General features: G+C 39.2%; 2 protein-coding genes across 3 annotated transcripts; one reads left to right on the forward strand and one right to left on the reverse strand.

The window, feature by feature from the left end:
* The first annotated feature begins 2,643 nt into the window (after window positions 1-2,643).
* cstf3 (cleavage stimulation factor, 3' pre-RNA, subunit 3) lies at window positions 2,644-13,947 on the forward strand. The gene is made up of 20 exons (XM_034201345.1): window positions 2,644-2,885; window positions 3,507-3,611; window positions 3,779-3,874; window positions 8,608-8,640; window positions 9,437-9,534; window positions 9,622-9,688; window positions 9,774-9,808; window positions 9,898-10,024; window positions 10,140-10,217; window positions 10,315-10,477; window positions 11,065-11,174; window positions 11,265-11,381; window positions 11,468-11,686; window positions 11,788-11,890; window positions 12,075-12,144; window positions 12,251-12,446; window positions 12,581-12,731; window positions 12,877-12,971; window positions 13,095-13,155; window positions 13,365-13,947. The coding sequence occupies exons 1-20, from the start codon at window positions 2,856-2,858 to the stop codon at window positions 13,562-13,564; spliced, it is 2,154 nt and encodes a 717-aa protein (XP_034057236.1). The 5' UTR covers window positions 2,644-2,855; the 3' UTR covers window positions 13,565-13,947.
* Window positions 13,948-15,700: 1,753 nt separating this feature from the next.
* Window positions 15,701-23,784, reverse strand: depdc7a (DEP domain containing 7, paralog a). 2 transcript variants are annotated; one of them, XM_034201347.1, is made up of 9 exons: window positions 23,666-23,784; window positions 20,272-20,677; window positions 18,904-19,034; window positions 18,595-18,787; window positions 17,982-18,202; window positions 17,265-17,407; window positions 17,059-17,184; window positions 16,812-16,890; window positions 15,701-16,679 (listed from the first exon to the last, which is right to left on the reverse strand). In XM_034201347.1, the coding sequence occupies exons 1-9, from the start codon at window positions 23,679-23,681 to the stop codon at window positions 16,459-16,461; spliced, it is 1,536 nt and encodes a 511-aa protein (XP_034057238.1). In that variant the 5' UTR covers window positions 23,682-23,784; the 3' UTR covers window positions 15,701-16,458. The 2 variants fall into 2 exon arrangements, with proteins under 2 accessions (XP_034057238.1, XP_034057237.1); XM_034201346.1 differs by having other exon boundaries at window positions 20,221-20,677.
* Window positions 23,785-26,305: the final 2,521 nt, after the last annotated feature.

The raw sequence follows: 26,305 nt of genomic DNA on the forward strand, positions 1-26,305 counted from the left end.
TTTACACCACTGAGTATGAACAATGCAGTACAACACAATTGAATATAATACAGCTGCAGCACAATACAATAAGTAATCATTTGGTGAAAATATCAACATAATGTATACCTTAATACTGAATGAGGCAACTGGACATTTTATTTTACATTACATTTTAAACTAAGTGTAGAGGGGTCTTAAGGTAATTAGTGGGGAGCTGAAAACTACTGCTCAGACAGTCCGGAGGCACCCAGTTGCCAGACAAAGCTGCTCATAAACCCCCTGTGTCTAAGAAAACCAGCTGTAATCTAATCCAACACAATTCATTTGTTTTCCCCAGTCCTCACCAGATGTCCCAACCCCAATTACAGTCAACAGCCCACCAGGCCCGGTCAGCTGGAAAGCAGGTGAGAACACTATACCCTGGTATATCATGAATAAACACACCTGGGGTGTTATTGGAAGTTACGAGTAGCACACACATATAGAAATCCCTTTAAAACCCATTAGCCACATGCTTCCTGTGGGCTTCTTGTGTGGTCCCTCCCAGGCCTGATCTCATCCAGTGCATAGTTTATAATCAAATCTAGACACATTTGTAACAATGCTATAAAAAAAACACTACATGGGTCATTCCAGAATTGTAGAATTGTAGGACATAAACAAATCTAATAATCCATGCCCAAAAAGCTAAAACATGCACTTGTTGTGTTAAATATACTTGTTTTGAGACAAGATGCATATAAAGTTGTAGAAAAAGTGGTTTCAAAATATTATTTAAAATATCAAATAGCTCTCGAACTCTAAAATGGCCCTTTTCTCTTGTCCCAGCTTCTTGGTGAACATTTAAAATAGGGTTTTTATTTACTTTTTTTCATACTATTGATATATGTCTCTTGTAAATGTGTTAAATCATAAACACATTTTAAATAACAGTAATTTTGCACAGAAGGTGTGTCCCTCAACATGCGCCTAACCCTGTTATCGAAACCTTTTTAGCTTGGCAGAGGAAGTGAAAAAACTGTGAAAAATCACGTGAAAAAACTGTTGTCACATGATACAGTGGAAAGGACATTATTTAGCAAGCCATGTGCTACTACTACCATGGGTAGACCAGCACTAAGTCCTCTCTTTTATTTGTAATATATTTCCAATCTTGTCACTCTTGAAGGAGTGTGGCACTCATACAAACGCAACCCTGTTACTCACATTATAAGACTAAAACTAAAATGATGTCACAACACTACAATTGTACAATACATTTCATTTAGCTTTCATCCATAGCGATTTACAGTTACAGACTTTCAGTGCAATCCACCATGAGGATCAAGGCCATAGCCGTGAAGTCAACATTGGGGGGGACCAAAAATGCAATCAAAATTTGAATACTAATTTCCTGCCATTCTAAAGGAAAATATATAAAAATTCACTATCACATGGGATACTTTTCAAGTATATGTCCCCCCCCCCCCCCCCCCCCCCCCCCAATGTTGGTGAATTCGGCCCTGATGAGGATACACGTTCAATACAGCAAGAATCCTGCAAGTGCATTTTCTTCAAATAAGCCAATCTGAGCCAGAGTACTACATCATACGTTTACAATCCTACTACTAGTAAACAGTAATAATTTTAAAAAAACAGAAAGATAGAGCAAATACAATAGTTTACTTGTGATCAAGTAACTGATCTGTGGTCTTTTGCTTTGGTCTGTTTCGGGATTTTGATACACTCAAGCACGCGCTCTCTGGGACTATCCTATGTCCCCTCCTACTGGCCAGCATTGTGACCAGCATGCCGCAGTACTAAACAAGTTCTTGTTACTGATTGTGGATAGATCTTTTGAGTTTTTATTCACCATAAATATGTTGATATACCTTCATACAAAACGGGCTGTGGTTCATAACATAAACTCCCAGAGTTATAGGGCAATACAAATATATAGATCTGTGTTGTCTAGGAGAAGCCGCCTATCGGACAAAAGTAGAAACTTGGTTTCCAGTTTCATATGTGTTGGACACTCCTCCTATTCATACAAGTTTTCTTAATATTTAGCTATTTTAGGGTATGAATAAGATTGACATAGGACAAAGAAATGCTTCCCAAATGGGCGTCACTTTGTAAAAAAAAAGTGGTGGGGATACATGGCAGAAGACAAGACACCTTCCACCGGGTGTGTTGAACCTCAAGCTCCTGCATGAAAATCCTTAGACCTCTGGGCCAACAATGTGTTTTCAAACCAATAAACGCCCAACTATAGGTCTTGCTGTGATGTGATTTGGATTTAATTTGTACCTTTATGCACACAACGAGCAGGACGGAACATGACATAAGTAAAAAAAAAAAAATCAAATAAACGCATAAATACAGTAGAAAAAACAGGAATAAGAAAATACAATACAAAATTCATTAATGTGGAAATAAATAAATGAATGTATAAATACAAAAATAAAAGTTGATATTAAAACAAAACACATATCTTTAATGTATTTCTGCATTTATTTACACAAAATGCATCATCTTCATTGTAATAGGTGACCAAATGTTACAGTGTTGGCAATACATGTGTGAGAATAAATATATTATAGCTCAATATCATTTAGTGTTACTTTACGTATTGGTAGAGGTGAAGATCAGCTTTATTTTGATACCGGAAGTACTATTGTTGTTGCCACTGTCAGAGCTGAACAGCCGAACGCAAGTTTCTCGCCATTTTAAAATATCGGCAAGCCATCGAGCAGCTAGTTGCTTGAGGGCAATGTGATCAGCATTTTTGAAGCTATGCCGATCACTTAGTCTCTTTAAAATTGCCATCACGTTATATTTTAAGCGTTTATCCCATTGATCTAACATTTCTAACCTAGATTACTCTTCCAGCCATGGCTAGCGAGGGAGCAGCAGCCGATCAGGTAGCTAACGTTACATGCAGTTCTGCTGAGGGGCTAGCATAATTTACCTTGTGTGCTTTACTTGAATTATGTTATTAGGTAAACTCTGTTTCAATACATGTAGTGTGTAATGTTTATACGTCAATATTGGCAAATATTACGAACTTACGGGGATTGTTTGTCCTTGGTTTTGTTGTAAAGCTGTAACTTTAGCCCGTCGTACGCCGTGTTTGCTAGCTAATTGTAGCATTGTTGCTAAGTTACCACCGTTAGTTGCCTAGTGTTTGCGCGTTAGCTAACTTAACATTTACTGCATGTTAACCTGATATACACTTTTATGTATGTCCAGGTAGGCTGTGTAACGCATTCATGGTACTAGATGCTTCTCAGTTGTGGCAGCTTTCAAGAGCTAACTTTAGCTATCTAATGGGAGGGAAAATGGTGTTCTGTGTTTGTAACTATATTCAACTCTTTAATTAGCTGCAATGGGTATGTCGTCTATAGTTCTACCAAACACGGCAGGGGGCGTAGCCAATAATTGTATTGATCATCCTACAGCCCTCACCACAAGCATCACAGTGCACTGCATGTCTGTTCAGCAGTTTAACCCTTTCCCCATGTGCCTTATGTGTTTTTTTCCAGGCAGCGCCAGAGTATATTCCAGAGAAGGTGAAGAAGGCAGAGAAGAAGTTGGAAGAGAACCCATATGACCTTGACGCATGGAGCATTCTGATTCGAGAAGCACAGGTTTAGTGACACAGAGTTGTATTCCTGGGGTTAAGCAAACTGGGAATATGGGTTGGGGGTTAAAGGGGTTAGGTCTTGTTAAATTCAAATCACTTAATCTTTTTCTCCCATATGTTGATTTAAATGTGTTCAATAGCATTGAATGTAAATGCATTCTCCTTCTTTAGAACCAACCGATAGATAAAGCAAGGAAGACATATGAGCGACTTGTCACGCAGTTCCCAAGTTCTGGCCGATTCTGGAAACTATTCATTGAAGCAGAGGTTAATACTTTTTCTTTTCTTTAGTGTGCATGGCTGGGGATTTTTCTAACATGATCAACAATGTGATTTTCACACAAACAAAATGTCTCATTCTAAACTGAAGTTTAAAGTCACAATTCTTGTTTTGAGTAACAAGGCCTGACTAAATTGTTCGAATCCAGTTTTTAGCTTAGGTTTATTTTAGATGGTCAAAAGTGATGAGTAAAAACATTGGCAGTTCAAAGCATACCTGCCTTTGAACATAGATGTAGTTTGATTTAAAAGCATTTTTAATGTATCAGGCTCTGACTAAACACTTAAGAATTGTGCATTTTAAACTAAAACAAAGGGGAAATTAGTTCCCAGGATAAAAAAAACAAACATATTCTCTTGGTCATATTTAAATGGGGTAAAGTGCATTTGTTGCATGTTTGGTCTGCAACAGTATTAAAACAATTTTAATGGTATCGGAGTGCATTAGCCTTTTATTCACTTGTCGTGTCAATTTATTGCCTCCTGTGTCATTTCTTTCGGGTAATTTCATAAACAAATATTTTATGGTGTGGCCCATTCTTTCTTTGACAAATCTCTTCCCAATCCTCCTGAATATACGCCCCAGTGTCTCATTTCCTTTGATGCCATCAACAGGTTTTGCTATTATGCAACAAGCTCTTGATAGGATGATTCATTTTTCATTTTTTTTGCTAACCCGGTGAAGTGCATTCTCTGATGCCATCCACCTCTGCAGATGACTGCCACAGTTTGTGTTCAACACATTGTGTGCACAAAGTTTAACAGCATTACCAACCATCAGAATGTAGCTTCTAGTTTAAAGTCCAGTGTGTAACTATGGGATGATTACCCATATGCTCAGAGTTGAATGTTGCTGTATGCTGAGGTTGTTGTGGTTTGTTGTTGTGGGGTTGCCCTCCTCTGTGAAGCTAGCCCTGCCCCCTCCTATGCCCTTTAACTTCACCCCTAGTCCTGAATTACCCAGTGCAAGAAAGGGCCTGGTGTGATATATTTAATGAAATTCATAGATATGATTTGGAAAAGGAAGACATTACTGCCTTTTCCAAATGGACTAGGCTTCTTCCCAGACAGTCCTTACTAATTTAAACTAGCCTACAGATGGCACTGTGCAAGTAAAGCATCAGTGTCACGCTCCATACTATAAACATACTCCCCCCTTCTACAAAGTTGACAGGCTTATTGACAGGCAGAGCTGAGCAGTTACTAAGGATGTTTTTCTTTGTGGATCTTAAATAATATGCAGAAGATGAGACATGAAATACATTTCAACAGACCCATATTCATTTTGAGGAAAACAAGTATATTTAGTTTATTGTGACGCATTTTTTAATTTTCATAATTACCCAGATCTTTTTTTAGTGAAGCATCCAACGTCCACTGACAAGAGACATTATGTATTATATTTTGACATATGCAGCTTCTGACTGTAAATAGTTTGCATTGGAGGGGGGGGGGGTGCTGAAGTATTCATGGAGTATGGGAACAGCTAGTACATCTATAGTTTGATTTTAGCACCATGATGTTAGAGTGATTTGTGTCATGTCAGTGTTGATGTTTGCAACAAAAATAAAATACATATAATAATGGGGCTTTTTAAGTGTCATGTGATTAGGATAGTATATGCTAGTATACTTTAGATCAGTAGTTCTCAAACTTTTTTCAATAATGTACCCCCTTTGAAAAAAAAATCAGCCAAGTACACCCTGATCAGCGCAAAAAAAATTGTTAGGGAAAAAATGCCTATATAAACAGGTACAGTACAGTGCTGCACCATCAGTGTCTGATTTATTAAAACAACAACCTTGTTAAAGAGCATTAACATTGCATAATGCTATACTTTGCGGCCACACGCCGTTGCCAAGCAACGCTTATCGTTTAGGTCCTTTGATAAGCAGGCAGTCATATCATTAACTAGCACTAGCTAGATCTGATAGATTTGGACATAAACGCGAGTGGCGAGAGAGAGATCAGATCAGCTGCTGCTGACGGAGAACACGCAGCTCTGCATGATCACAGCTCCGTCCGCTGTGACGGACCGTTGAGCCTAGCAAAATACACTAAGAGTTAGATCTAACACACTTAGCTATTTCATCTACTCTGGAACAAGCTAAAATAGTTGTACATATATTTATTCTTTACTGTCGGGTCACTTATTACAGGTTCAGCGAGCTGCACGAGCCTGACGAGCTGTCAGGAGAGGGAGAGGAAAAGAGAGCATCCCCGTTTATTTTATTATCCAGAATTACTGTAAACTTTTGAAGAAAGTAGTTAATCTACTATTAGTAGTTTGTTTAAATGCATTCATTCTTTTTTTCATTAACATAAAATAAGTCTCACGTACCCCCTGCAGTACTCCAACGTACCCCTAGGGGTCCGCGTACCCCCATTTGAGAACCACTGCTTTAGATATCTGTCTGTGAATGGAGACTTGTTTATTTTTGTAATGTTCCTACCAAATAGAAAGTACACTTTTGACCAGAAAGACTTAAGAGGATAGTGGGCCAAAAACAACTAGCAACCATTCAAATGCAAATAGTTCAGTCACCTAAAACCAAAAAAGAAATGTATGATGTTCATTTATTTATAGCAAAGTATAACATTTCTATTATCTATTTATTATCACCTCTCCCCACTTAACTCCAAACCACAATTCAGCATAAAACACAACTCAAAATATAATGTCTGCATGTTTGCGTAGAAGATGAAAGAATAGACATTTGAATTTGCATGAAGTTAATTATTTATTTACATGTGTGTTTCTGGCTGAGGATTTAAAAGCAGACAGTGTAGTTTTCAAACAGCAGCATGAGTTGGCAGTACATTTCAATAGTTTGCATCTCATTTTCATTTCCTGGTGCTTATTAAAAATCAAAAATTATCCCTTATTTAGTATGTGGAATAACTCTTATCCCCCAAAGCAGTCCAACTATAATAAATTATACAAAAACCAAGATAGAAACCCTACCCTAATTTACAAATAGTTTGACCTGAGATATTTTGATCATAATAGTATTTTAGTTATTATTTTTCATTTTTAGCATGTTAACTTTCTTTGCTCAACCAAAAGTAAGTCTGTAGTGAAAATGCTTAAAATATCATATAAGTCTTCAGTTGTTTTTATTTTCTAGTGTGTTTTTATGACTATTATTTACCTATATCCCAAAGACTCTTAAAGCAACCAGGAAACGCATCTAGATGAACGGTAACCACCTCAGCAGTCCGACTCATGCACACTATGTAGCTGATCTATTTAAGGGTGACATTGAGACACATCAAGAGGCTCAGCTTTAACTGATAACAGAAGAAGATTTCTAATTCTGTAACCCAGGGTTTACCCCTTCACTTCAACCACATCTTGAAAAGCTCAAAAGTCTTGCATTTAGGCATGATCGGTTTTGTTTGTCCTAAGAAACCATTATAGAATTTTAGATCTCATATTCTTCATCTTAGGCATTGCATACTATTTGAAAGGTTTAAGGGGAAATACTTGATTTCCTGGCAAAAAATAATCCCTTTGGATGCATGTTCCAAACACTGCTCTTGTTTCTCTTTTACTGTTAGAGATTCACATTTGCTTAATCTGTGTTAAAGTGAAGGTGAGAGCTAAATGTGTCCGATGTGGTGATGCAGTGCCTTCATGAGTCATGTAGGTCATTCTCTTTTTGGGGAGTTACCCTTAAGGCACACTGCAAAAAAAATCCAGCTTGAGCAATTTGATTCCTTAGAAAACATCAATTTATAGATCCAGTTAAAAGACTGAACCGTGTTTTTTTTGGTGTTGAACAACAGATTTAGTTGGCCATTTGTGTGAAATGCATGCAACACCTCAGATTCGGGTGTTGCATTTCTTAGATCATTGGTTCCAAAAAACAAAATGACCTAACACCTTGAATTGTCCCATTTTGCATGTTTTGTACATTCAATATTAATTTGAATACAGTGTTTAGGGCCTTTTATTTCATATTTGAGAATTGAAAGGTTACAGGATACAAGAGGGGGGGGGGGGGGGGGCACCAACCGGCTACGTTGCTATCACCATCTCTAGAATGCATCTCAACAGGCAACAGCCCCCCCCACCCCAGATAACATAATTTTGTATTATTTATTTAGTTACAGCAGGTCGGTGTGAGATTCAGTTTGATGATCACCGATATCATTAAGTGAATATTCACGACAGAATTCTGTAGGCCTCAGTGTAGCCATTTATTTTAGAACCTAGACAAATGCGATTTGATACACTTTGACTTTTACTCTGTCATATAACAGGCATCTGACAACAGTACACACTCCCCCCTGCCTTGGGGGTACTTATTTTCCATATTAACTATTATTTCAATTTAAGGATGGTTTAATGGAGAGGTTCATCTTTGTAAACATACAAAGCATAACAATGTGAGGGGATAGGTCTACCCACCTGGAGCACACCAGAGAAACATCATAAATAGCTCCCCTCTTTTCTTTGTATCCACATTTTGTCTGGATTTATTCTGTAACATGTTATCGTTGTTTTATTTATGGGTTATGTGGTGCAATCTACAAAGAAAATAAACCCCTTTTTACAAATAATTTGTCCTTGTGTGGAATTCACTTTGTTGATCTTAGTGGTCCCGTGTATGTGTGTGTCTGTTTGTGGTCACATTTGCATGAATGCATGTTTCTTGCAAGCCATAAAAGTAGAGGACGCTTGTGAATTAACATTGCATTTACACTCTTGTTTTCAGATCAAGGCTAAAAACTATGACAAGGTAGAAAAGGTAAGTGTCCATCTCAGTCCTGGAAGCTGACGTGTGCTGACTTTTGACAGTCGTTTAGTTCAGCTGTTAATACTGCAATTATTTTTGCACTATTATAATGTCCATTCAAAACTATTCTGACATATCTAAAACATACATGTAAATGCACATACTTTGATTCCGCAAAGTAAGTGTAAATGGCAAAATAGAAAATGTTATGAAAATGAACCGCTTTGCAGCCTTTGTTGAATCAACGCTATTATTGTGTACCTTCTATACCATAGCTCTAATCTTTTAATTGTTTCCCAATTATTTTTGAAACACCGTTTTTTGGATAACTGATTTAAATGTGTATTTATTTAACTGTGACTGCATTGAATGGAATCTGCTTTCTCCCTTTTTACTGGTTTCCCACTCATTAATAGTTGATCCTGATCATATTTCGTCTCTAAATTCAACACAGTAAGAATCCTGCACAAAACACATCCTGCAAACCAGCTTCAAATGATGGTATATTAATATGAGTTTGAAGGAGCTCACTGAAATGTAGGGCACATCCGAGGCCAGCCTAATGAAACAGAATAACCTCGGCAACACTGCTGAATAAAACCCCCCGGTCTTAATCCGGGCTGGAGTAAAACTCGCTTCTCTCTTAATCCTCCTACATGGGATATGCCACTGATGATCCGCATGCTAGTTTTGAAAATGGGTTTATAAAGCCAAAGGAATGAAACACTGAAGACCAGTGGTTTTTAAGTGGAATATACAGTAAAGATGTTTCTGTCTATTGTACTTTTTTTCATCTTGCCCCATGTAGTTGTTTCAGAGATGCCTAATGAAAGTCTTGCACATCGACCTGTGGAAATGTTACCTCTCATATGTTCGAGAGACCAAAGGAAAGCTGCCCACTTACAAGTAAGACAACAACCTACATAGTTGATTTAAGTATATTTACATACTGCTGTACTGAAAGATACAAACTACTTCTCTTTTTACCCTCAGAGAGAAGATGGCCCAAGCGTACGACTTCGCATTAGATAAAATCGGCATGGAAATCATGTCTTATCAGGTACACAGATTGAGCGATTTATTAGTACCTTATATACATTTCTCTTAGCAACTGTCACCTAACAGCTATCCCTTCCTCTCCTCAGATTTGGGTGGACTACATAAACTTCCTCAAAGGAGTGTAAGTGCTTCTCCTCTAATATTGTGAAACTATCTAAACTGCCTTAGCAAATTCCTTAATGTTGACAGTTTTTGACTTGTGTCCATTAGTGAGGCTGTGGGCTCATATGCAGAGAACCAGCGCATCACTGCCGTACGGAGGGTGTACCAGAGGGGCTGTGTGAACCCCATGATCAACATCGAGCAGCTCTGGAGAGATTATAGCAAATATGAGGAGGTGAGTGACACACCCAGTCATCTGTCTACTTCTGGATGTTCACTCATATGGACAATTAGCTGTTACAATGTGAGAGTAATGGAGTACTGGACTGACCCGTCTATTTCATGAACAGGGCATCAATGTACACCTGGCCAAAAAGATGATTGAGGACCGGAGTAGGGACTACATGAATGCCAGAAGAGTTGCAAAGGTGAGAAAAAGTGTCAAATGCAAAAACCTCTTTAGAATCCTAGTGCTGTCTTTGTTAAAACAAATAATACATTTGTTGCATGGTTTATTTAAATTAGGAATATGAGACTGTGATGAAGGGGTTGGACAGGAACGCCCCCTCAGTACCTCCCCAGAACTCCCCTCAGGAATCCCAGCAAGTGGACATGTGGAAGAAGTACATCCAGTGGGAAAAAAGCAACCCACTGCGCACAGAAGACCAGACCCTCATCACAAAGAGAGGTGACTTATCACTGTTAGGATGTGTTGTGATGGCAGTTAAAATCCCTGCTGTATATGCGCTGGGGCCTGTGATTCCAGTAATCACACTGCTATACCATTTTAATAATGTCCTGAGCATCAGTCAATGGAGGTAAGTTATGTATGAAGCTTCTCTCCTGTAGGTAAGCACCACTAGAGGGCGTAGGTTGACACTTATGAACAGGGGTGTCAAACTCAATTTCATCATGGGCCACATCAGCATTATGGTTGCAACTTTAAGATTATATAAATATATATAAAATAATGTATTATATTACATTATTGCCTCTGCATTGGATTATTATAAGGTAATAACTTCATAATTAACTACGTCTGAAAGCAGAAGTCTAGGGCAAATAATTGTCAATAACATGTCACAAAATGAGATGCATTGTGGTTATGGGCAACGTACTTCTGTAAAGCGTCATGTAACCGTATAATAAACGTATTGTATTATTTGCAAGCGCTTGCGGGCCACATAAAATGATTTGGCCGCGGGCCTTGAGTGACACCCCTGCTTTAGAATCTTAATTTATGAATTTAAAGTCAATCACCATTGTGTGTTGCAGTGATGTTTGCCTATGAGCAGTGCCTGCTGGTGCTGGGCCACCATCCTGACGTCTGGTACGAGGCAGCACAGTACCTGGAGCAGTCCAGCAAACTGCTGGCAGAGAAAGGGGTAAGAAGTTTAAAAAACCTTTCCCACTGTTTAGTGTTCTTCAGTACATCTCGAAAGACTCCTATAATTCTCTAAACTCTTTTCTTGCAGGACATGAATAATTCAAAGCTGTTTAGTGACGAGGCTGCTAACATCTATGAACGTGCCATCGGGACTCTTCTGAAGAAGAACATGCTGCTTTACTTCGCATTTGCCGACTATGAAGAGGTGAGGGTCCACTCAGCACAAATTGAGATCGGTCACAGTAAGAAACTGGAAGCCTCATCAGCGTATATCTTCTGCTTTCCTCATAGAGCCGCATGAAGTACGAGAAAGTTCACGGCATCTACAACAAACTGGTGGCCATCGAGGACATCGACCCCACGCTGGTCTACATTCAGTACATGAAGTTTGCCAGGAGGGCGGAGGGCATCAAGTCGGGTCGCACCATCTTCAAAAAGGCCCGAGAGGATCTGCGCACACGTCACCATGTGTATGTGACTGCAGCACTGATGGAGTACTACTGCAGCAAGGTAAGTACACATAATCTCATGTTGAGTATATACCTGGTGACTCAATTCATTTTAAATAAAAAAATGATTTGGTTGAACCATTTTTCGTCTTTTTCCAACAGGATAAATCAGTGGCCTTCAAGATCTTTGAGCTTGGTTTGAAGAAATACGGTGACATTCCAGAGTACATCCTGGCATACATTGATTACCTCTCACATCTTAATGGTAGGTTAAGTGTAAGGAATAAAGTCTGTTCTACTAATCCAGTGATATAGTGCAAGGAGCAGTTAGTAATGTCCTGGTTTCAGCATTTGAAATCCAATATTTCTCCTTTTAAATATCATAGTTATATTATATAAATGTCTAAACCTGTTGTTTTTCTTTCTTCCTTTGCTGTTTCGGTCTCCAGAGGATAACAACACAAGGGTCCTGTTTGAACGTGTCCTCACATCAGGAAGCTTGTCAGCAGAAAAATCAGGGTAACGTCAAATAATGATTACATTTTGTGAAAGTATTCAAGTTGAATAATCCTAAATACCTCTGAAGACATTTGATTGTTAATTTTAGTTTTCCTTCATCCTTCAGTGAGATCTGGGCTCGGTTTCTGGCCTTTGAGAGCAACATAGGAGACCTGGCCAGTATCCTGAAAGTGGAGCGCAGGCGTTTCACTGCCTTCAAAGACGAGTATGAGGGCAAAGAAACAGCCTTGCTTGTAGATAGATACAAGTTCATGGACCTGTATCCCTGCTCTGCTAGTGAACTCAAGGCCCTCGGATACAAGGTGTGTATTTGGCTTTTATAAGTTACTAAACATGCTATATTTTGCTGTTAGAGCAGTTTTACTAATGAATAAAGGCTTATATAGAGGCTTTTCCTTCAACTCATATTCAAACTGTTTCCCCTATGTGTTTGTAGGATGTTTCTCGTGCCAAACTGGCAGCGCTGCTACCAGAAACCGTGGTGACGCCCTCTACGCCGGCACAAAAGGATGACGCTGATCGTAAACCTGAGTACCCCAAACCTGACACCAACCAGATGATTCCCTTCCAGCCACGTCACCTCGCTCGTACGTAGCCTATTGATGTAGTAACAAATCAGGGAAGCTCTGTGATGAAGAATTACGTCACACTGTCTCTGTTACAGTAATGTTTCACATAAAAGGATCCCTTTTTGATGTAGCCTCTTGTGTTCACCCCCCCCCCCCCCCACAGCTCCAGGTTTACACCCTGTCCCAGGAGGAGTTTTCCCAATCCCCCCAGCTGCTGTTGTCCTAATGAAGCTGCTTCCTCCGCCTACGTGCTTCACTGTGAGTAGCAGCAGTTTAATACTGTTTAGCTCATATTTACTGCAAATGGATACTAGATGAAAGGAGCTTTTCTAATATACTGTAATGCAATACGTTTTTGATTATTTATTTTTTTCACTGCAGGGACCCTTTGTTCAAGTGGATGAGATGATGGAATTATTCAGGAGATGCACACTTCCTGAGAGTAAGTCCGGTCTTTTGGTGAATCCAGACTAGTTCTATTTGTAGACACACTGCTGAAGAAAATGTCCGTCAGATGTGTGGGCGGTCATCCAGTGATGAAACACTTGGATCCAGAGTGAAATATCTTAACAGCTTTTAAATGAATTGGCAGAAAATGTGTTGTAATTCCCCTCATGTGACATGTTACTGATGTGTTTTCTGTCTCTTTAGCTGTTGATGCTGCTGTAGAGCTGATCACTGGTAAACTGCCAGATGCAGGAGGGGAGGGCAATGGCTCCATGGAGAACCATGCTGTTGCCAAGTCACTGAAGAGGCCTAACGCAGACTCCGACGAGGAGGATGACAAAGGAGCTGTGGCTCCACCCATTCACGACATCTACCGCGCACGCCAACAGAAGAGGATTCGATAAACCAACTGAAACACACACACTAAACCCTTCGAGAATGTAATCTTTACAGGTGGCAACATCGGCTAAATGTTCATGTCCAGTGTCTGACAGATTATACATCATTTATCTCTGTACAGAAGACAAGCATACATACACACACACACTCACAGACATACACACAGTATGTATACCTGAGTGTTCTCGTGGCTTTTTTTGTTAACAGTTTTTATTTTTAAAGACTGATCATTATACTGTACAAAATTTTTAATTCACGAGGAATTTTGGCACACAGTTCAGTTTTGGCCTTGTGATGTTCCGGTGATAGGGAAGGTGGAATCAAGCTTTTTTTTAGATAACTGGAGAAAAAACGAAATTCCTTTCAATAAAAATGGAAAAGAATTAAACCGATTTGCTTTTTATTTCACTTACTTAAACTGATGCTTTATGCTTTATTGCTGTTTTTTAAACTGACTGCGCATTTTATCAAGACTTCTTTTTTAGCCAGCTCATGCCAGGCCTTCCACTAGAGGGCAGCTTTTGACACTTAGATCATCATTTTTGTGATACAAACTTAAATCTTTACTTTCAGCTTTACATTATTAATGCGTATTTCCAGACAGTCCGTTACTTGAGAAAAACTATTACTTTATTGGAGAACATATCGTATTCAGTGAACTCTTCAATGTCAGCCAGCTGCTTATTTTCACATTGACCTGATGACATCATTATTTGTCTGCCTTGCAAAGCCTTTGTTCTGAGTGTTTGGCAGCCTAGTTGAGTCTGTGCACAGGTTACACTGGAATAAACTGAACACCACTCCTCTTGCAATATTAACAACATATTGTACATTTGAACAATTTGAGTCTTTCTACTGCTCAGAAAGAAAGTCTAACATTGTCTTCATGTGTTTGTATTGAATATCTTCTGAATGATAAATGTTATAGCTATAGTAGGGCACCCCATCAAAACTACCTCAAAGAGATGCTTGTTGGCCGTTTCTCATTTTCACGTTAGCTGTGAATTTGAAAAAGCCATTACAGCTAGAGAAATGTAAATCAAACTTGTTAAGAGTTAGTGATTTTTCTATCTAGCACTAAAGGTGTGTTTAATGTAAATTGTAAACAATGTTTTATCCAAAGTCTCGGAAAGGAAAGCACCGCTCATTTCCATATTTGAATTGATATTTCAACAGGACTCTTGAGGTGTTGAGCTGAAACCCTATTTGTTTCGTATTTAAACATTAACGTATGAGAAACAGTTAGGTGAACTCCACATTGCAGAAATACCTTCCTTAAAATGTTACCGATACAAATATTTGTATCTTATATAAAACACAATTTCACAGGTTTTTCAACTGGAAACTTCAATAGCATTAAACAGCCCTAGATTTCACAATTATGTAACTCTGTTTAAACGTAAAGGTAGGATACTTTATGTCAGGTATTAACAGGAAAAGCTCTAGGCAAGGCCCGTGTTCAGTCAAGTAAGAATGGACACGGTGTACTAGAGCAGTGATTCTCAAATGGGGGTACGCGGACCCATAGGGGTACGTTGGGGTACTGCAGGGGGTACGTGAGGTAAACAAAATAAAAAGGTTAATTAAAAAAATACCATGCATGATTACAAAAATAATCTTAGTACAATAAGTTAAATAGAAAACACAATTTTATATAAAATATTCCTAGAACCACTAAGGGGGTCCTCATATAAACATGTTACATTTGTGTATTGTATTTATGGTTTTTAATAATATATCATTTTGTTCATTGGTTTGTTAAACATATATTAATTCAATTGAAAAACTCCTTGGAAAAATCTTTTTTTTCATGCATAAAGATGAAAATAGCCTTAGTTTGTTGTAATTCATGCATTAAGGTGTTAATAAATCAAACGCTGATGGAACATCACTATATTGTAATTATTTATATAGGCTTTTTCTGTCAAAAATGTCTGGGGTCGGTCAGGGGGTACTTGGCTGAGAAAATGTTTCAAAGGGGGACATTACTGAAAAAAGTTTGAGAAGACTGTACTAGAGACTGCCTCAGATGTGAAAAAATGTTTTGTTGTATTTATAAATGATTCGATTTACCAATTCCCTTTTGTTATCTTTCAGAATAAAAATGCTTTTGTCTGCATTGAAAAGGTGCAATGTACATGTTTGAATGTTTGACAATTCTAGATGAATTTTATTAAGATTTACAAAATACAAACAAGATGTGAGTGGTTTAAAACTTAGTCCGGGGATGAGTTCGTCACTTGGAAATGTGGATGTAATTTCCTCATCTGATTATAAGGAATACATAAACCTTTGTCAAAACAGAACCCTAAAGATACCACTAAAACGTGGATAAGGTTTAAATACAAAAATAAAAAATACAAACATCTGTTTTTCTGAGAGTTGCAACACATAAACCCAGAGGGCTGATTCAGATAAATCCCTCTGACTTTTTGATACATCAGACTTTCAAATTTCCAGGTTCAAATTTCCGTTTGAGACATAACTCTACTGTGCATCACATTGTGTATGAGAAACCACATGAACAGAACATCTGCATGCTAAGACTGTTCCTATTGCACTATAACACACAGAATACATCCATTTAAAAGGGATATATGCAGCCTGAATGCCGTCAAGACACACTGCAGACACATAAATAACTGACAAGGACATTTCATGTTAGTGTCCTGCACCAAAGAAAATGTCTAAGAAATGAAATATGTCCTTAATTGTCGTAGCTTATTGCGAGTCTCCACATTTGAAAATTCACATTTCTTTCAGTAGTCTAAACTATTTACATACTAGCAAATATAATCCATGTACTAACTGCACATCTGCATGTCATTTAAATCACATTAGCTTCTTTAATGTACGTATTTTTTACATAATTATACATAAATTGTTAAACTGACAAATATCACTGTAGCAACACGTGATTGGACAATCTATTTCCAAAGTACTGAACAAAAAGCTCAGGGTGGCCTTTGTAAAACTGTCCAAGCAGCCGTCTCTTTTCTTTAGAGGAGAGTTTTGGGTTCTCGTGGACAGTGCGGAGTAAGGACCAAAGTTCCTCCTTAGTGGTTTTTTGTGCATTTTCCGAGTAGGCCATAGCGCTCACTCTTGTGCAGTGTGACGATCCTATAAAAAGAGATAGTGAAAAACAGAAATTAGGTCTAATTTATTCGTACCAAGGCAAAGTGTTTTCACGTTTTATACTTTTGGCTTTTATGTTGTAAACAATAAATATATAAACAAGGAAAATCAACAAACCTGTTGTCACTTCTGGATCCTTGCCTTTTACAATATTTATTATTCTGTCACTGACCATTTTGTGTAATGAAACAGGGATCTGGTGGAAAAGAAAGCAGCATCAGACACAAAGTTTCGCAAACAGTCACAGATACATCTGATTCAGGAATGATCTTTTAAATAATATCTGACGTTTCTATGCTGATTGTTTCATCCCTCCAACAAAATCAGATGCAAACAGGCTCAAATATAAATGAGGATTACTAACCTTGAACAGATCGCAGTGCTTATCCATCATGAACAGAACCATCAAGGCCACCTTTCCTTTGGAGAGTCTTTTGCTGTAGACGATGGCACTCGAGAAAGACCTTTTCACCGCCATTCTGTTCTCAATCTGAAAGACAAATATTAAGCGTTAACAAAGCTCAAACATACGCATGTTCTGACTCATGCGAGAGGCCCACAAGCACTCACCTCTTTGTGCAGTTTGACCTCCTGGGATTTGGCTGCGACAGCCATGAATCTCAGGAGCCGGCGTAGCTCCTCCCTGCTGCGAGAGTCCTGCAGCTTCAGGCTCAGCTGCAGAGCCTCCAGAGCCTGCTCCTGCTTGCCATTCACTGACAAAAAAAACAAACATAGCAGGATTAAAATGCTGAGCTTGCTTGTCCTTTTGATTAAACCGGCATTGGCAGAAACATATGACACCTGCCTTTAAGATCAAATACGTTTAAATCTGATTTATTGATCCCAAATTGTAAAGGTTATTGTATTGTATAGGTTTCAGCAGCATGTTAACATGAGTCAGATCAAATAAAAAAAACAATAAAAGTAGAAAAGTATATATCTTTAGAGTATCTCTAGAATACACTAGATAAAATATACAGAATAAGTAAGAATACACTATAATAAACCAACCAACTACTTGAAAAAAATACAAACAGAGGATTCTGTATACATTATACAAGTGTGCAAAGTAGTGTTTGCTTTTTTAATTAAAATTCAAATGTAATGAAGAAGAGTAGATACAGATTGTTGAGGGTCATTTAAAAGGAAAAACATGTGGCATCTGGTCAGAAGATAGACAAAAAAGATAAATAAATAAAGCTGAAAAAATAAATAAAGCTTTATGCATCATGAAAGCATTACCAAGCCTCATGCAAACAAAAGGAGTCCAAAAATATCTGCTCTTACCAAGTAGCTCCGAGATGCCGGAGTGGATGTCGAACACGTGGTTGCTGAGCAGAGGAGGCTGCTGCGTGTTTCTGTAATGCTGAACCAAGACCTCGTAGAGCAGACTCTTACACCGCAGCAGGTCATCGGCACACCCGGCCAAACCTCGACTAACGTCCACCACCAGATCATCGGGAAGGAACTCCAGACAGTCCACCGCTCCGGACAGCCACTCATCATCCCTGAGGAGAGAGGGGAGTTCTTTTAAATACTGCCCACAGATTGGTCAAAGTGAGGGAGCGGGAAGGCAACAACTGAAAAAAGAAGGTCAGATAAGCGGTTGACCCTCAGGGATTTAGAAAGAACTTGACTGCTCCCAATAAGCATGGATTTGGTCATTGGTCTGGTTAAAATCTGGTAAAGCTCAATCTTCCTTTAAGTTAGAAAGCATGGCAACACACCAACAAAAAGTCCCTAAATACAAATGTGGTTATGGGTTGTATTAACACATGTTTGTAAAGCAGCCAGTTAGGAGTAATACAACCTGTAGATTAGGATTGATAGCTCTTAAGAAACATAGATTGGAGGGTTAAATGACACTTGCTTGAACATGTAGAAGCTTGAGAGAGCTTACTGTGCTTCACTGAAGGCCTTGAGAACTTCTCGGTCGAGGTAGCTGGATGTATACAACAGGTCGGGGTCGCTGTCCATGCTGTGCAGGGGAGGCCTCGATGCTTCTTTACCATCCAACAGCTTCTCCAACAGAGGGAGCTCTATCAGCTGCAGCAGCCTGAACACCGCCTGCTGCTGCCACACCTCATCAACAACTGTGAAAACACACAGTTAAAAGCCATTAGGGTCAGGTTCTCAGAGAAGTGTGACTAAACATTTGCTACATGGAAAAAAGGTGCAATTTCAAAGTCATTGGTGTCAGACTCCTTACGCTCTTGTGAGAGGCCGAGGTTGATCATCTGAGGGGTGATGGTGGAGCTGAGGTTGAGGTTTTCCAGCACGTCCTCCAGTGATTTGTCTGATTTTACAGGCGAGTGGGTGGAGTAGCTCTGCACCTCTAGTCTGAAGAGTCACATAATAACAGCAATCAGTGAAAATGATTGGGGGGGGGGAATAGACAATTCACAGGAACAAATGTGGCATTAGGGTGCAAACGATTTATAGTAACTGTGATTGAGTCACAATTAACAGCAGTATTGATTCCGGTAAAATAAATGCTCTATTTCCAGCATTGTACAATTTCTGATTTACCTTAAATAGGACATTAACATTATTTTCTTTCACATTTGATTTGAAACATGTTGCAGAAAACACTTTAAACTAGAGCACATGGCTCCTCTGAATCTTTTGTCTCCCATTAGCGATGCCTGTTCTCTTGTGATGAGCTTTCACTCTCACAGCAACACAAAAATAGAGAGGCCATGTGTTAGCACCTCGGGGGCAATAAAGCCTGTCTGTCTTTACACCGTGATCAACAACCTCCTGAGCAATTTAATTCCAGCCCCAAAGTAAACAGGATCAACTTTTTGTTAGTCAAAAGTAATATAATATAATGGTTTACTCTCTTGCTTCGAGTTAGAGGAGATGTTTGATATCATTGTCATGTCTATACGGTACATTTGAAGCCACGGCCAGCCAGTTAGCTTAGTTTAGCACGGGGTACGGAAAAATAGGGGAAATAGCTAACAAGTTTCAGTAACAAAATCTGCTCTGGTCTACAGCTCACCAATGAATAAAGAATGTTTATATTTAAAATGTGTAACACATTGTGGTGTAATATGGCTATGTATGGGACAAGCTATTTTTTGTCTGGGCTCAGAAACTTCCTGAACTCACCACCTAACTTGACGATGGCCAAGAAGCACAGAACCTATGATGAATAAATAATAGTTTTTACATCTACAGATTTTATATAATAAACAAACAAGTTATATCATTTTGATCAGTTGACTTTGGTTAGGTACTATAAGGGCACATAAGGGAAAGTGCCTTGTGGATTTATATCTGTTATGTCTTTTTGATTTTGCTAATTTAAATCTGTATTTCAACTCATGTCCGCACATTGGTAATGAGGGTTATTGGAATGTAAGAGTATCAAGAGATGACAGCATGATAAGACTTTAAGAGAGGTCATGCCTCACTAGTTTCCAGCGGTGCCCTGTTTAATCTATACTAGATTAGCTCTGGAGGAAGGAGAACAAAGCAAATCAAAAATTAGATCTAAAGATGTTGTGACATGAGTCTGTACCGTTCACGCGATGGACTGTTCTTGTTCCTGTTCATGCCCGGTGAGTCATACCCGCTCTCGATGGTGCTGGTAGAGTAAGAGTTGGTGTTGGTCAGAGACGATGGAGAGACGTTTGCCGGGCTCAGGAACTTGTACAAACTGCAGCTACTGTCCTCAAATGTAGCTGTCTTCTTTTCCTTCCCAAATACTTTAATGCCCACAGGCTCAAACGCCCTGGAGTCCATGAGGGCCTGACAGAGACGGACGGCCTTGTAGCGCGGCACCTCCTCGTCACCGAAGAAACGGCTCAGCGTGATGTGTGCCAGCACCACGTCCACGGCCTCTGAGCCCAGGAAGCAGTCAGGGTAGGACTTGAGGTTGTGCCGCCGGCGCTTGACCTCCACCCGAGAGTTGAGATTGGAGATGATGCTGCTCCAGATAAAGGTGGCCCGGAAAGGATTCCCAGCCATGCTTGTTGCTGATGGAGGAAGAGGAGAGGAGAGTCAGTGGATGGAGGGAGGGAGGGAAAGACAATGAGGGGTGTGGAAATAAAGGCTCAAGTGGAAGTGATAAACTCCTAAATCAGCCATGGTGCCAGCTCACAAGAGGTTAATTGCTGCACAGTTTTTACCCAAATGGCAAAGATAACCAAGCAATGACAAAAGGTTAATGCAAAAATGCACTTGGAGTAACTATAAAATCTACTCCTGCCTGAAGAGTTAGTCGATTGATTAATGAGTAAATCAACAGACACTTCATCAACAATACTTTTCATAATCAATTAGTATTAATCTAACAAAAAGTCCAAACATTTGCTGGTTAGAGCTTTTCAATTGTGAGGATTTGCTTTGATTGACTAAATGGTAAACTGAACATGTTTAGGTTTGGTGTTCGCCATTTTCACTTGACTACTTTATTTAATCATTTAATTGGATGATATTAATAACCCGTATGATTATTTGAGGAAAAACTGCAAGAAAAATCAAGAAATAAAATAAATCTTTATGAATGCGGTAAAAAAAACTACGATTTTGTGATTCCACAATTGACTATTGTCTGAGCATGTTCTCACAAAATACAGGGTTTGTGCTTTCTGTCTTTACCAAACACACCCTCTATCTCCTCTGTGTATTTTCACAGAATCAGTGTTCAAGTTACTATATGTGGGTGTAACAGCAAAAGGTCCAGAATCAATGCATCTCATGAGGGCAGGAACCGAACCCTAATCTCCTTTGAGGCATGCTGTGTGTATAATGCTCAAAAGCTTCTTCCTAATTCACTCCACAGATGTTTAATACCTAAGAACCAAATGCTGTAGTCAGTCAGCATATAAAACAATAAGAAAGAGAAAGGGCATCATCTGTGATAGACACGCACAAGTAAACAAGACAATGATCTTATTGTGAGCCTTCTCTCACAATAGATTTCCTCATATGTCCTTGTTGTATTTTCCACTGGATGGGCTGCTTTGTTACTAACACTCAAATCAGTAGATGATTAATGCGATCAAACACTGACACCACAATCAACACTCCATCGTCTGTGTTTGATGGGTCTTTGTTGGGGGGAAAACGACTTCTGGTGATATCCACCGAAAGCAGACCGATGAAAGAAAGCAGATCTGCCTCAGTGAGATGTTAGTGAGGCTTTAATCTCACAACAGGACACATTTAAGGCCTGTTGAGCAAATGTAAGGGGAGGATCTGAAAGGCTCACTGTGACCAGGGGCTATAAATCAGGCGCTGTCTGCACCATACCAGGCTCCATGTTATGATAACACAACATGACAAATACTGTTACAAGCCCATCTGTAACAAAGTGAAAACAGAAACACTTAGGAACAGCAGAAAGCAGATGTTCGCCCACTCAGCTTACAGAAAGCAAGAAAAGGTGTGTATTTTGGTGGTCTGCTGATTAATGAGACAAATCTATGTCAAACTGCGTGTCCCTCCCAGGGGAGAAGAAGCTGTCCTGAGCTGGGGATTTGCATTTCAGTGAAAAACAACTGGGGCAGCAGCAGTTGTTCAAGGAAGAAAAGGAGCTTTTTTGTTTTGCATAATAGAAATCATGAGATATATCACATGCTCATGTTCAAATGTGTTTTTCAATGCTTCAAGACATATCTTTAAAATAAATGTGATATCTCCGTGTAAATATCAGTCACTTAACACAATACCACAGGAAAAACGCACTTTTTGGTTAGAAACAAACTGCATTATCAGAATAAAATCCTATTTAGGAGTTAGGGCAGGACCATCTGGAGAATCCCATCAGGGGTCCTTGGATTAACAGTCCGGATAAATCCGGATCTGATCAATATCCATTAATGCTTATTAAAAAGAGACAAAATGAGGGTCAATAGTGGGTCGGAGCAGTCCTGGGAACCTCGCTATGCGCTGTCACCTCTTGTTGCTTGAGCTGTGCTGAGATTTGAGTTCAGTTTGCACAGCTGACGCCAGACTGCCTGTGACTTTAGTCCTCTTTATCAAAAGAAAAAACCACAGATGGACTGTAGGAAGATCAAAAGAGAGTATGACCTGCTGCAATTCAGCCATGGAAAACAGTGCACCGAGTGTTTGCACACATTAGTGAAGGTAAATAATCGCGAAGGGAGCAGCGCAGTAAACACATGGGGATGCTCCTTTGGGAACACCACTCTCAAAGCCTGAGCTGGTGGCAGGAAAGAAAAAGTAGCCCTATTAAGTTATTTTTTGAGCACTGTTGCCAGAAATACAAAGCTCAGGTCTGATAATTCAGGTGAGGAAAATGCTCCGTGGCACCTTCAGAGGCAGCAGGTACCTTCATTCCTCTAACATGCTGAGGCTTGAGATTAACCGATCAGACCTCAGGGCACAATGTGATCACGCCAAAGCACGGAGGAATATTGGCCCGTATGTATTTGCACCCTCATATCCTGTGCATGCCGACTATACACACGCGCGTAATAACTCAGCTCTGCCGGTGTTTGAACACAAACACAGTCTAAAGTTAAACAGTCTGCTGAGTCTGCACTGAGCGCTAAATGTCAAAGAATACAAATGTTGTTGAAAATCTACAAAATAAATGGTTTGTTAAACCTTAATAAAGACAGTAGCCCAATAACATACCCTAAATGATGAATAGCCTACATTATATCCAATTGTTATATATCTTGTCATAGTATGTAATGACGAAACATTTAGAGCAGCATTAGACCAAATGTTCCAAAAATAAATAACATAAATAGTGCCAAACACGGTGTGCGTAAAATACATGATCTTGTATGGCACCCCACATTTATTGGAGACTAATCGTTTTAGTAAAATTCTATAGGTAGGCTAATTATATGTACTCTAATTTATCCCAACATCAAATCACAGCAGGTTACAGTACTAATTAAGCAAAACTCTTGGGTTAACAAAAGTAGGCTATTTTAAACATGACACTGAATTTACCTTCGGATACAAGTGATAAAAATCAGTATTACCTGTTGATCGGTTCATGAAAACTTCCTCTAGTGACGGTAGAAACAGCCATTCAATCCATGTCCTCGGTTTTCAATTTACAACGTGACGCACACAACTCAACACACTCAACCCCCGAAACCGTCCCCTCCCACTGAGATACATTATTCATGTCCCAATCCCCGCCCTACCCGGGAACTACCAGGATAATGAGCCTCACACTGTTCCCTTGAAGTTGAACAAAAAAGATTAACTATATTGTTCTTACATTAGGACATTTCTTCCTGAGATGAAACTGTTAAAAGTGAAGAACCTACCAGTTTCATTTGATCAGCTGAAAGCTTTGGTCGTTTACAAGAGTAGCCACATTCAATTTGCAGAACAATATATAATACTGTTTTATAAGATATCATTCTAAACATTAAAACAAAATACTTTCAATGTATGGGAAATGCTTAAAAATCCAGGTAGTTTTCATACAACCTTTCACTCATAAAGACACACCTTGAAAACCAACACTGTAAGTAGGCTAAATCTGATCTGATAAAGACCCATGGTTTCAAACAGCACTCAACACGTGAGACAGAGAAGCAGGTGTGATGATTGAGATTTAAAGGGGAAATAAATTGAATGGGGATGTTTTCTCGGTCCTTTAGTAAAAACCAAACACGCCACTAGGACCACAAACAACAGGTGCCTTGGGTGTCAAATGTGCCCTGATACTATTTCCCTTCATCAGAAAACCTATACAAAGGCACTACATCAGCAGAATTGAATGCCTGAAGACTGTCATCAAACATGCATGGAGTAAACACACAGACTGTAGTGTAGACATATCTTATTAAATGAGGCTCTACCTCACTGCATGCCTTCTTGAGGTGTCATCTGACGATGGAAAAGTAGTAAGCTGACACTGTAAAACCTGAAACTGTTGGTCGCTTGCTGGTAAACAAAAAAGAAGATAGCTACAGTCATCAGGAGACAAAAGTAAAGTGCAATGGAGCGAGGTACGCAAACCGGTTTCATTACAGAACTCGTCAAAGTGAAGAAAAGCAGAATTGTACATTTCTTCCTCCTCTGCATACTGTTGATCTGCTCTTGAGCAAGAGCTCTGAGACAATCAAGACAATCACATAACAAACTTCACATATGATTTTCAGTTGACCCGTCATAAGAAATATGACTTAGTCCATGTTACAGTTGATTAATATGTCTGTTGTTTTTAGAGGAAAGTTGAAAATGGTTATTATTGTGATGTTTGGGTTTATGTGATCATAAAACATGTATTACCAGTGAACATGCATGTCCTCATAACGTCCGGAATAGACATAGAGGAATGTGTCTTACCATGAGTGAATACCATGAGTGTAACTGTATGAGCAGCCCCTTGTGTAGTATGTAATGTCTAAAGAAGAGGAAAAAAGAAGAAGAATATAAAAATGGCTTGGGTTTAAGACCTGCCTGCTTTACAAACTGGAGGTTTGAGGATTTTAAAGATGTGGGCATTTAAAAGGTAGTTGAGGTCTAATGAAAGATGCTTTATTGCTTATGGAAATATAGAACAACGTTTTTTTAGAGCTTGGGACATACTAGGAAATCTGTCACTTGTGATCCCACCAACTTTATGGAAGTGCAGAGGTAAATCCTGGAGTACCCCTTTCAGAATATAAAAAAGGGAAGCCCCCGTGGCTCTCAGGGGTTTTAGGAGCTTACCACAGAGTATACTACATTGCAACATCTGTGGTTAAAGTCTGGTTGACCTTTGTTGTATCTCTCTATGTACACTGTCTAATAAAAGAAAAGAAAAGGCCCCCTAAAGTAATATATTAAGAAAACAAAAGCAGAGCAGAGTTGAGAAGATCCATAATCATTAATCAGAAGCATTTTTCGGTACCACTTTACAATAAGACTACCCTTATAAAGGATTCATAAAGGGTTGTAAACACTTTATTAATCATTAAGCACCATTTATAAACCAGTTCTACCTCATTCACACCAACGCAACTCCGGTTCAAGCTCCGTGCTAGAGCTTTTGAGGTTCAGAACCAGTTCTTCGGTTTATCTCTGGCTCTTTTCACACCGCCCAGAGTCCGACTGGTAATGCGTCGTTGCGTCATCGTTTGCGTCATGACATAACCGTTTGCGTGCCTGCTTCATAAAGCCAAACCGCGCGGATGAAATCAGTTGCATTCATTTCTTATGGCTCTATCTGCAGCTTTTCCGGAGTCATTTCTGTGGTTTAGTTATATTCTTATAAAAAAGTGTACTCGTGTCAATAAAGTTGTTTTTAAAACACAACTGCTTCCGAGGTCGGTCTTATTTCTTAAGGTGGACTGAACCATGAGTGTGGAGTAACGTTGTATCTTTCATTTAAATGAACTGTAACCTTCACCCAGGTTTGTAACACGTGAAGTAAAGTTTAATATTTATAGTTTTATAGATTTATAATGAGAGGTGATCGACGTGAATGCTCAGGTTCCACCTTAACACGCAGACACGTTGCTTTACCATGAGCAGAAACCTTTATATATACAGTCTATGGCAGAAACTCTGAAACTCTTGTTAAGTTTCTCCATCGTTGTGTACAAACTGGATAAAACGCGGGCTTTTTGTTGTTGTTCAGGAGTTGATCTGTCTCTGCCCGTGCCCCCGCCTCGACGTAA

This window comes from Gymnodraco acuticeps, unplaced genomic scaffold (assembly GCF_902827175.1).
Source record: "Gymnodraco acuticeps unplaced genomic scaffold, fGymAcu1.1, whole genome shotgun sequence".
NCBI classification, from domain to species: Eukaryota; Metazoa; Chordata; class Actinopteri; order Perciformes; family Bathydraconidae; genus Gymnodraco; species Gymnodraco acuticeps.